Source organism: Staurois parvus, unplaced genomic scaffold, assembly GCF_062004578.1.
Source record: "Staurois parvus isolate SC_StPar_1 unplaced genomic scaffold, SC_StPar_1.0 ptg000293l, whole genome shotgun sequence".
Lineage (NCBI taxonomy): Eukaryota > Metazoa > Chordata > Amphibia > Anura > Ranidae > Staurois > Staurois parvus.
In genome coordinates this window covers 3,435,283-3,447,551 of record NW_028318089.1, presented here as the reverse complement: position 1 = coordinate 3,447,551, position 12,269 = coordinate 3,435,283, and the positions used below count along the sequence as shown (strand labels likewise).

At 41.8% G+C, this 12,269-nt stretch overlaps 1 protein-coding gene across 1 annotated transcript in view; it reads right to left on the bottom strand.

The window, feature by feature from the left end:
• MGAT5B (alpha-1,6-mannosylglycoprotein 6-beta-N-acetylglucosaminyltransferase B) overlaps positions 1-12,269 on the bottom strand; it is a 199,742-nt gene that overhangs the window by 140,815 nt on the left and 46,658 nt on the right. The window contains exon 2 of the mRNA XM_089682674.1: positions 9,636-9,755. Within this exon, the coding sequence (XP_089538800.1) occupies positions 9,636-9,703 (68 nt within the window). The 5' untranslated portion in view covers positions 9,704-9,755. The remainder of the gene's footprint in view (positions 1-9,635; positions 9,756-12,269) is intronic.

The following is a 12,269-nucleotide window of genomic DNA, read 5'->3' as shown; positions in this document are numbered from 1 at the left end:
GACATTCCCTCCATACAGCGGTTGAAACATTGTATCTATTTGTTTCCTTCTCCTTCTTCTCATCCTTCTCCTTCTCCTTCTTCTCATCCTTCTCCTTCTTCTCATCCTTCTTCTCATCCTTCTCCTTCTTCTCATCCTTCTCCTTCTTCTCATCCTTCTCCTTCTCCTTCTTCTCATCCTTCTCCTTCTTCTCATCCTTCTCCTTCTCCTCATCCTTCTCCTTCTTCTCATCCTTCTCCTTCTTCTCATCCTTCTCCTTCTTCTCATCCTTCTCCTTCTTCTCATCCTTCTCCTTCTCCTCATCCTTCTCCTTCTCCTTCTTCTCATCCTTCTCCTTCTCCTTCTTCTCATCCTTCTCCTTCTTCTCATCCTTCTCCTTCTCCTTCTTCTCATCCTTCTCCTTCTCCTTCTCCTTCTTCTCATCCTTCTCCTTCTTCTCATCCTTCTTCTCATCCTTCTCCTTCTTCTCATCCTTCTTCTCATCCTTCTCCTTCTTCTCATCCTTCTCCTTCTCATCCTTCTTCTTCTTCTCATCCTTCTTCTTCTTCTCATCCTTCTTCTTCTTCTCATCCTTCTTCTTCTTCTCATCCTTCTTCTCATCCTTCTCCTTCTTCTCATCCTTCTTCTCATCCTTCTCCTTCTTCTCATCCTTCTCCTTCTTCTCATCCTTCTCCTTCTTCTCATCCTTCTCCTTCTTCTCATCCTTCTCCTTCTCCTCATCCTTCTCCTTCTCCTTCTTCTCATCCTTCTCCTTCTCCTTCTTCTCATCCTTCTCCTTCTCCTTCTTCTCATCCTTCTCCTTCTCCTTCTTCTCATCCTTCTCCTTCTCCATCTTCTCATCCTTCTCCTTCTCCTTCTTCTCATCCTTCTCCTTCTCCTTCTTCTCATCCTTCTCCTTCTCCTTCTTCTCATCCTTCTCCTTCTCCTTCTTCTCATCCTTCTCCTTCTTCTCATCCTTCTCCTTCTCCTTCTTCTCATCCTTCTCCTTCTCCTTGTCCTTCCTCATCTCCAAGGGCATTTAAATTAAAGGTACAGTGTTCTGCACTAATTTAAAGGCTCTCTGAAGCCTAGAAACCCTTTTAATAAGTTAAATTCGTAGCGAATTAATTCGCATCGAATCGAATTTCTTCCTCAAATTCGGCGAATCAGCCGAATCGAATTTTTGAATAATTCGCTCATCTCTATTTATTATATCTGGGATGGTGAGGAAAGGACAGAGACTTTGTTATTGATCTGAGACATATCTATTTTTATAATTTGTATATCTTCTTATTTGAGATGGATCCAATATACATACATTTATACATGATGTGGTGTTTTCTTCTGGTATGTTATTTTTTGTTTCTTCTTCCCATACATTCTTTACAGCTTTATTTTCATTTTTATTTTTGCCATCTCCATTGTGCGATGCGGGAATTCTTGCACATATCCTGTGGTTGGTGCATTGGATTTTATGCGTTGCACTCTGGGGATGTTAAAATTGTTAGTTGCAGAACTATCTTTACCTTTAAATCGGTTTGGTGTTGCAAGAGGTTGACCCAGTGTTGATTAGAAGGAATATCTGTTGCTGGTGTTTAAAACCAACACTTTGTACATGGGTCCACTGGGTAATGAATAAGTGCTGTCTTTAGTGTGAAACGCGTTTACCTGTCAGTTCCCAACTGTATTTCCACTGTCTGTATTGCTTTTATCTTGGTTCAATAAAGTGGATTGCTTGAAGCGCAGCCGATCGGACATCCTTTGTTCTCATCTATGCACCACATGAGCTGGGATAGAACCTACAGGAGGAGTTGTGCTTGGAGATTGGGAGTCTCTATACCTTGAGCAGCAGTAAACATATACCCGGGGACCCTTTCCACGGAGTCCGATGAAAGACAGCAAAAAAGAGAAAAAGAAAGAAAGAGAAAGAAGGAAAAGGAGACAGAGAGAAAGAAAGAAAGAAAGAAAGAAAGAAAGAAAGAAGAGAGAAAGACAGAAGAAAAGAAAAAAAGGGGGAGTGGGGAGACACAAGACTGCCGGGGCAGAGACAGGAGGAAAGGGCATGAGGAGGAGAGGCAGAACCAGCTTTCCCTCTCCTCTCCCAGCAGTGCTGGTGGGGGACCTTTCAGCAATGGGGACAGTCTATCCTGACAGATCCACCGCAGCACTCGCAGGGAGGGAGGAACCTCCGGGAGCATAGCAGGAGATGGGGGGGGGGGTCGCCAGGGAAGCATACAGGAGACAAGGCAGCGAGAGATGGATAGGAGGGGCGACACATAGAAGAACTGGAAAATGCATTTCGCACCTGCCACCACTAAATGCCTGGAGGAGGGAGCGGAGGAGAAGCGGGCATTCAGTGGTGGCAGGTGAGAAATGCGCGGTCCGGTTCCTCTATGAGCCGCCCGCCTGTACCTCCTATCCAGGTGGCCTTAGCCCACTGGGCAAATGCCTGGTGTGCCCTATCACCAGTCTGAGCCTGCTCCCCTATGTCAGCTAGCAGCGGCATCAGGGGAGAAGAGGGAGCAGGTGGACCATGGTAAGCCTATGGGTGACATCACCGCTCAGACATTCCAGCTGTTATTGAGCGCTCTTTCCAATCCCCTGTTGCCAGTATGACCTGACTGGAGTGGTCTGAGAATAGGTAAGTATACAGATCTTTCTTCCAAAGGTTAGTTACAATAGGAGAGGGTAAGCAGCATTTTTAAGATTAGTTAGGTATATCCCAGGAAAGATTTCTGCACAGCCAACGTAGACCATGGAGGAACACAGTAAGGCTGCCAAGGGTGGCAAAATGCCAGAAATACATAACTTTTCTACTGCCAGTAACACTTTCCTGTGTATAACAAAAGGTTAGCGACTGACACCCTGCCTGCCAATGACTTTATTTGGCTCCTCGTTATAGCAGTCCCTGAGTAGTTTATAATTTATTGGTTGAATAGTGTACTCTTACAGTTCCCCCACTCTGGCTTTGCCCACCTAGAACTGAACCGCTAGTGCAGTAAGGTGACACTTTGCTCTTCTACTTGGCATTTCTAGGTGTACTAGGGTAGACTGACCTCCATCAATTGGTCTCCTGCAACATGGGACCAGCTTTACTGAAGTAATGAATTGAGGGAATTTGTCATATGTGGACACTGCGAACCAGGCAGAGGCAGCATATTCTGTTATACAAGAAAACAGAAAAATACTAAACATCTACAAATGGCCAAATTCGAACAGTAGTGTGATTATGGAAAGTGTAGAAAGAGATTATGAAAAACATGGTTACGCTTTTCATACCACTGACTTCTGAGTCCCACTGGAGAACAATACAGGCAGATTTTAGCACTTTATGGTAGGACAGCAGCTGACACAGAACATTAGGCTCCACTTAGCTTCATAGTAAGTGTAAATAAAATACCAAACGGCTTATGAGCTGTAAAGATATGGGGGCTTATGCGTACATATTCGTGACCGATATCATCAACTGTTTAAACACAATGTTGCATTTAAGGTTTACTTATCCTTTAAGTTTCTTATAATAAGACATTACAGTTAATGAGGTATTCTGACTAATATCTGCAGTGAGCCGTATCAGCTGCCTTTCTCACATTGCCAATAAATGCTATAGAACTGCAACTATGCACCTTAATGATAGAAAGAGAAAGTGGAAATTGATTAGCTATAAGCTTGATGTATTTTGGATGTATAATGAGGAAATTAAAGAGATAAAAGTGATTGCGTTCAGCTATTATTTATTAAACACGTGGACAGACTGCAAGAGCAGAGAATATACTTGGGAATCTTTAAATGTGAAATGCTTGTCAAACAAATCCGAGTTTGAACAGAGATTGGCAAGAATAGAAAGAGGATTGTACGTTGGTCATTAGACTAAAAAAAAACCCCCAGATTTTTAATGTGCTACTATACAACTTCTTACATGGTACTATACTACTTCACTGCTGTGGTATCATGCTACTTCTGAAGTTCTACCTTAATTTGGGGCCATGGTACTATACTATTTCATGACTAGTACCACAGTACGTCTAATGTTCTACATTAATTCAGGGCCTTGGCACAATACTACTTCACGACTGTGGTATCACACTACTTCTGAGGATCTACATTCATTCTGGGCCATGGTACTATTCACAACTGTAGTATCACACTATTTTTTAAGGTTCTACATTAATTCAGGGCCATGATACTATTCACGACTGTAGTACCACACAATTTTTTTTTGAGGTTCTAAATTAATTCAGGGTCATAATACCATAAAACTTCATGACTGTGGTATCATGCTACTTCTAAAGTTCTATATAAATTCAGGGCCATGGTACTATACTACTTCATGACTGTAGTACCACACTACTTCTGAGGTTCTACATTAATTCAGGACCATGGTACTAAACTACTTCATGACTGTAGTACCACACTACTTCTGAGGTTCTACATTAATTTAGGACCATGGTACTATATTACTTCATGACTGTAGTACCACACTACTTCTGAGGTTCTACATTAATTCAAGGCTAAGGTACTATTCATGGCTGTAGTACCACACACGTTTTTGAAATTCTACATTAATTCAGGGCCACAGTACCATACTACTTCTGAGGTTCTACATTAATCTGTTCCCACCAGCCATATGCATATATGTGGCCTCTTGGTGGATTGGATTTAATGCCGAGAGGCCGCTTATATGCGTCCCAAATGTAAACATTTCTGTGCTGAGAGTTGGCATCCTGCCTGGTCCCAGTACAGTTACTGTAAAGCTCTCAATGGCTAATTATGATTGGAGGCTTTCTAATCATGTGCCTGGAATGCCTGCCTCCATCTACTGGCATTCAGAACCTCTTAAAGCGACAGGAGGTGATGGTGAGTAGGGGTTCATTCAAGGCCATAGTACTAAACTACTTTACAACTGTGGAAGCACACTATTTCTGAGGTTCTACATCACTTCAGGACCATGGTACTATACTCCTTCATGGCTGTGGTACCACACTACTTCTCAGTGCTGTGGCACTACTTGCTCCTTCAGGGATGAGGAATTACATTACATCAGGGTTGTGGTTCTACATACTACTTCAAGGCTGTGGCATGATACTACTTCAGGGCTGCAGTGCTACATTACTTCAAGGAAGTGGTATTACGCCATCTAAGGGCTGTGGAAATATACTGCTTCAGGGAACTAAATTACTTCAGGGCGGCAGCACTATACTTCTTCAGGGCTGTGGAACAACACTTTGTCAGGGCTTAGGCAATACATTATTTCAGGGCTGTAGTACTACGTACTACTTCCTGAAAGCAGTTCTACATTACTACAGGGTTGAGGAACTACACTACTTCAAGGCTTTAGCACGTCACATTGTTAGAAGTGGGAAATACCAGTTCAACTATGTGCCTATTGATCACTGTACACTTTTTTGAGTGTGCCTGTTGGCCAATGCACATGACTCAGGCAGTCTAAATATTTCTGCACCATCAACTGCCTCTACATCTCCATTGTCATTCTAAAGCAAGAAAAGAGGAGGAACAATGATGCCATGTTGTTGTGTTCACTGGTAAAGCAGTTCTGAAGATGGTGATGTAGGGCTATGAAGAATGGTTGAGGACAGGGCATGCGAGGCAAATAGACTGTGAACAAGTTCAGTTGACTCATTTTCCCCAGAGCTTAGTAAATGCGGTAAGGCTTTGCTGATTTTCATCATCCAATCATGTACAAGCAAAACTGTTTTTTCCTTGCACCTGATTGGGTATTATTTACAAAGTGAAGCTTTACCACATTACCAAGAAAAATAAGTACAACTGAACTTAAAGAGTCCAACTGCACTTGCAAAATGCTCAGTCTAAGTCCACCCCAGTGTGTTTAATATCATAGGTTTCTGCTTATGCTAATGACTTCCTTACCTAATGCTGTATGCTAAGTTCTTATATATAGCGTTACACATAGACATACAGTATACTACTTGTAAATTGATTGTTTCCTAAAATTATAACATTGAAATATTACCAAATGTAACAAGCAAAACAGAAAAATACCATTACGTTCATGTTTAGTTTAAGGCTTAATAAATGTGACAGATTGCTACATAAAATGCCTATGTCGTCCTTCAACAATAATAGAGGAATGGATCAACAAATTACATAAACGCATTTGGATGCAAAAACTGTTTATTGTTATTTCTATTTATCTTGCCAAATGTAGTGTTTTAGGATAGATAAGTGAAATCATCACTTTAAATATTTTTTGCTAAAATGCTCTTGTAGTATTAATATTCAGACATGTGTAAATAGGCAAAACACAGTAAGGATACATATACTCTGGAACTGCCTTTGGACTCAAATTCTACTGGCAGCAGAAAAATGCTAAACGTCGCATAAACGCGTATAAACGTGGTACCGCATGTAGCCGCATTTAGCTCTTGAATGTTTATTCATTTTATTGGCCAGAGTACTCGCCAGTAAAATGAATAAACACCCAAGCACTAAACACTTAGACATTTACAAAGTTTTTGCTGCATTTGGCACTTTTTGGCCAAAATGTTCCTGTCCTGAATGCAATTCTTCTGCATTCAGGAGAGGGAGGTTTACCTGCCCCCAGGGACGTCCCTAGGGTTGGTGTCACCCAATGCGGTAACACTTGGTTTCACCCCTCCCACGATCCCTACAGGATGGATCGGGTCTGTGGATTGGGGAGCATAATGGATCGGACTCTGATCTATTATGCTCCCCAATCTGCAGATCCGATCCATCCTGTGGGGATCGTTGGCTTGCAACCTATACGGGGTTAACTGATCTCTCCATGAGCTCCACGAAAAAGTAAGTTTTAAAGCAAGCCGACGATCCCCATAAGATGGATCAAATCTGCAGATCGGGGAGCATAATGGATTGGACTCCAATTCATTATGCTCAATCCACAGATCTGATCCATCCTGTGGTGATTGTCAGCTTGCTTTAAAACTTACCTTTTTGTGGAGTGGGTCCGGTGTCACCGCGTGCGATAGATGTCACCCGGTGCAGCACGCACCCCCCTGTACCTGCCTAGGGATGCCACTGCCAGCTCCTAAACTCTGCTGCTCCCAAACTTTGGTAAAAGACTATGTGTGCATGGACACGGACAGTTGAGTTCAGGGGCTTTATCAAAAAAACACCAAAAACGCAGTTTACGTGAGGCCTTATCCACAGTAACCAATAGGAATTTACCTTCTATTGAATTAACCTGAAATCTGATTGGGCTATATTGGTTTCTGCTCACCAATCTTGCTCCTTTCAGAATAATATTGTATAGGGATGTGCTAATTATACTAAATACTCTACAACAACATCTTAGGACTTAAATCCTAAAAGAATGGGTGCTGCAGGAGTGTCACCTCCTGGGAGGCATCTGAAGATGCTGGCTTGTTGAAAGCAATTTGCTTAGGTAACGGCCTATGGCTGTTCCCCACTGAGAGGATTTAGAAAAAAGATTGACTAAGGGAGAAGATATCACAAACACCTTTGAGAATTTGAGCCTAGAGTGGTGATGGACAGCAACTATGTTTTGGGGTACCCTGATTTATTAGTCTTTCCATTTTGCAATTTTTTCCCAGTTTATTTACAACATGACTGGCACTCATTTTTATTGGCCTGAAAAAGAACCTTGTTACCATGTAGGTGTTTGGGAAATGTGCAATGTAAGCTGTTAGACACCTAAAGGCCAATCTTTATTGAATTTGGAAGAGCCAGGTGAGAAGAAGAAAGCTGCCACCACTCCAAGCCATCAAACTCACACTAAGGTTAATTTATTAAAGGCAAATAGACTGTGCAAATTGCAAGTGCAGTTCCATTATTTTTCCTTAGTAAATGTAATGTGGTAAAGCTTCACTTTGTAAATAATACCCAATCAGGTACAAAGAAAATTAAAAAAGGCATTTTTGCTTGCACATGATTAGATATACAGTTCCACATAATGATCCAATACAAACGTTGTACAAGCTAGGACTTAGCCCTTGGGTGGTTCAGTGGATATGCAGTTGGCTACCGGATTGATACCAGAGTGTGGTTGTAAATGGGGTTCACTTGGAAAAGAGACCAGTCACTAGTGGTGTACCACAAGACTCTGTAAAAAGGTCCTGTTCTATTTAATCTATATGTAAGTGATATAACTAAAGGGTTGTTGAGTAAGGTATGTATTTTTGCTGATGACACAAAGGTTTGCTATAGGGTTGGTATCCCTGGAGGATTCTGTAACATGGAACATGATTTAGCATTGCTGGAAGATTGGTCAAAGTGGAAACTGCAGTGCGATGTTTCTAAATATAAAATAATGCACCCATGGAAAAAGAATTCCTTAACAGAGTGCAACATTGGGGGTAGTGTTGGCCAGCACTACAGAGGAAAAGGTATTTGGGAGTACTTATTTCACATAATTGAAAAATTAGCAAACAGTGTGACCAGGCAGTGGGGACAGAGAATTCCAGGATGCATCGCTAGAGGGGTCACCAGCAGGAGTAAGGAGGTCCTGATTGCCCTACATAGATCTTAAGTTAGACCTGATGTAGAATCCTGGGTCCAGTTCTGGAGACCTCACTTACAAAAACATATTGATCAGATAGAATGAGTCCAGAGACAGGTAACAGAAATGGGGAAATGACTCGGGGATAAAACATATCAAGATTGACTTTGGGAACATAATATGTACAGTCTGGAGGAAAGAAAGGAAAAGGGAGACCTCTGAAATTTTTAAATACAATAAAGGTGATGAAAAAGGTTCAGGAAGGCAGTATTTTCAATATGAAACCCAAATTAATCACACGGGGACATGAACTCAAGCTAACTGGTGTAAAGTTCAGAACTAATCTTAGAAAGTATTATTTTACTGAAAGAGTAGTTGATGCTTGGAATAAACTTACAGAGAGTAATGAGGCAGTCAACAGTAAATAGCTTCAAATATACTTGGGACAAGCATAGCTCTATACTCATGCAAAAAAGTTAACAAAACAAAAAAATTTAAAACAAAACAAAAAACAAGAAAAAAAACCCATGGATTAACCCCCCCCCCCCAAAAAAAAAGCAAACTCTGACCACTCTGACCACTCTGTCTTTTTTATGCCACCACTGTTTCTCTGATAGAATTATATTTTCCTTGGATTCTGCCTCTGCTTGATCTGCCTCTACCATTGCTGACAGTGGCCTTTGACCCAACTTCTCTCCTGCTTGCCATTTATGCTTGATCTGCCCGTCTGCTACCGACCCGGGGTGCCTGACCCTGCAACTTGCTCATCCAGGATGCTACAGCTCCTCAGTACAGCACACTCTCATCTGGCTCCTCTCCCTGCTACCAGCCTGCTTGCTACCAACCCCCCCAGTGCCTGGACAACCCAAAAATCTGAGTTAATGTAAACTGTTGTAATAATCATTTCCTGCTTGTTCATTCTGACCCTCCAATATGATGGTAAATCCCTACTGTCCAATAGGATAAGGTGGGATGAGCTGCCAATCTTCCTAAGAAGTGTTGAAATGGGTGTGTTACTTCGGCCATGGTTTTAGGTCTCCTTTGCTAGAGGGGCTAAATCCATATGTTCAGGTACTGTTTAAGAGGGTGACAGGCTTATTTTAAGAATATCTGTTCCACGGTATATTGTTATGCCTAGAATAATAACAAGAAGTTGGAATATTAACATTAGGTTTCTTACCGGAAGGGTCTGAGCGTTAGGAAGCATCTTCGGACCAAAACCTTTCCATCTGAATTCACAGACAACATCCTTAAATTCTGCTATTAAAGCTAAACCGACCTGAAGGACCAGATCACCAACCTATAAACAAACATCAGTTTTAGTGCATTCACAGATTAGATATAAAAAGACAATAATACTCATACCAAACATCTGATTTGGCCTACACTAACCCTCCAAATACTTCTGCCCTTCCATACAAAGCTTAATCCGGACATACATGGATCAAAATTGGGCTGGTTCAGCAGAGACTGCACAAATTTCAATCCATGTATAGGCAAGCTGATTGTACCCAAGTCGATCCATCGATTGATTTGGGTGCAACCAGCCTGTGGAATTTTCCTGCATATGATTACTGCAAGTGACTATAGCCGCTAACAGCAACCATTGTATTCTGCCAGCCGGGAAGGGTCTCGAGGCCTTCCTCTTCCCCGTCGGCAGAATACAATAACGCTGCGCGATGGAAGAAAAGAAAGCCGGGTCATCTATGGACTGCCAAAGGGTTGATCCACATTTTATTTAAACATTACTTTCACTCTGAGATCTCTGTATGGATGCAGAAGAGTCTGAGCCAACCACAACAAAGTCTTTATCATAGTACAAGATGTCACGGCTGTGCTGGTGCTGATGGTAATGCCTGGTTGTCTGGAACAAAGGAGGCAACTTCTAGGTTTCAAGAAGTTTAATTGGCTGATTCCAAACTCACTTTGCACTCCATGTGTTGATTATAAGAAACGTGATGCCTGTTGGTCTACAGCACAGGTGTCAAACTAGTGGCCCTCCAGCTATTGCAGAACTACAAGTCCCATGAGGCATTGCGAGGCTGACAGTTATAATAATGACTCCCACAGACAGAAGCATGATGGGACCTGTAGTTTCGCAACAGCTGGAGGGTCATCAGTTTGACACCCCTGGTCTATAGGAACCTTGCCATTAAAGTGTGGAATATCTTGTATAAGACCACTGAAGTGTGAGAAATCTTTTATATTATGAGGAAATCATTCCAAGTTTCTTGTCAAGCACTAGAGAGTTCTTCCATTCACTCTTAACACCCTCACTAAGCACACTCCATCTTCTCGTATGCTTTCCTCCACAGTGTTCACTTCCCACTAGTGGAGGGTTCTTTTACACAATCGGTTTACACCCTTGTGGGCTCATGCACCATCTCCATAACTGTTCTCACCCCAGTGTGACAATCCCTTCCTGAACACCTCTTGCTATCTAAGTGCCACCACGCTGGATGAATGAACACAAGGGGTACATTAGGATAGCAGAATTGTCAGTCTGAGGGGAGGGGAGGGGAGTGTTAGATTTACTAACAGATTTAAATGCACTAACACAATGAAACCAAACTTCAGTTAATACTTTATAAGCAGTTACAGAAAGCAGTTTTGTTTATTTCAGGATTCAGGTGTAATATAAATACATAATAGCTGATCATTGTAAGCACCCCTGCTAGTGTTAAATGGTTTGACTCATCCTTGTAACTGATACATTTGCAAGAGAGCTTGTTCTTTTGAAAAACAACAGACATACTGGCCACATCACCAAGTGAAAATAAGGGAAGGAAAGCCTAAAAAAGAAAACAAATGCATTCATCACATATAAGAATTGTTAAGCTGCAATATAATAAATGTTTGTTTTTGAGTTTAATACCGCTTTAATATAGCACAGATATTCTTCTCAGATTTAATGCTTTGATGTGCAGATGTGGGGTATTTCTCTGTTGGATGTCTGAGAGGTGGTACCTCAGGTTTATTCAAGTACAGAGGCTTGCTTTGTTAATATTCAGGAGATTAGGATGTATAATTATCTTCACAATGACTGCAAATGTTTCTGCAGTCGCAAGTAATTAATTAGCACAAGGTCATAGAAAACGTTACTTTCACCTAGTGAACAACTATAAGCCGTTTCGGTAGTGAAGAACGCAGGTGACACAATGCAATTCAGAAAATGCTGAGGTCTGTAAGATGTCCTATTGTAGATCGAAACATTAATGGAACATTCGGCCATCTTTGGTGCTAACATCACCATGTTACTAAAGTCATATATATTTAACATTCCAACATTGCCAAGTAAACTGTTATTTGTGTATAAGCAAACTTGTTTTGTGTATGTGAAGTTTATTAAGTACCCCAATGTACAGCTGTGAGGCTCTGGCAAAGTCATAGTGGTATACCGACGCCATTGTGCTTCCAAGACCTTACTAAAACATAGTCTACACTGAAGTATTATAAAATATTGCATGACACTTAGGCTACGTTCACACTAGCGTTGTGTGCAGGCGGCAGAGAGGCGTTTGGGAAGCCTTTTTACCATTTCCCAAACGCCTCTGCCAATTCTGCACATTACAGCACATGGTGCTGTTCTAACGGGAGCATTTGCGTCACGTCGTGTTGCGTCGCGGCAAAACGGACGCCTCTGGTCGAGTCAGGAGGCTTTGAAGCCTCCTATTCTCGTCTATGGTGCTGCTCTGCGAACGCCCGGCCGGCGTTTGCGGTGCAGTTGCAACATGGTTGCAGGACGTTTGCAGAGCGGTTACACCACTCAAACTGCATTATAGGCGTTTGTGGGGAGTTATTAACGCTCGGCAAA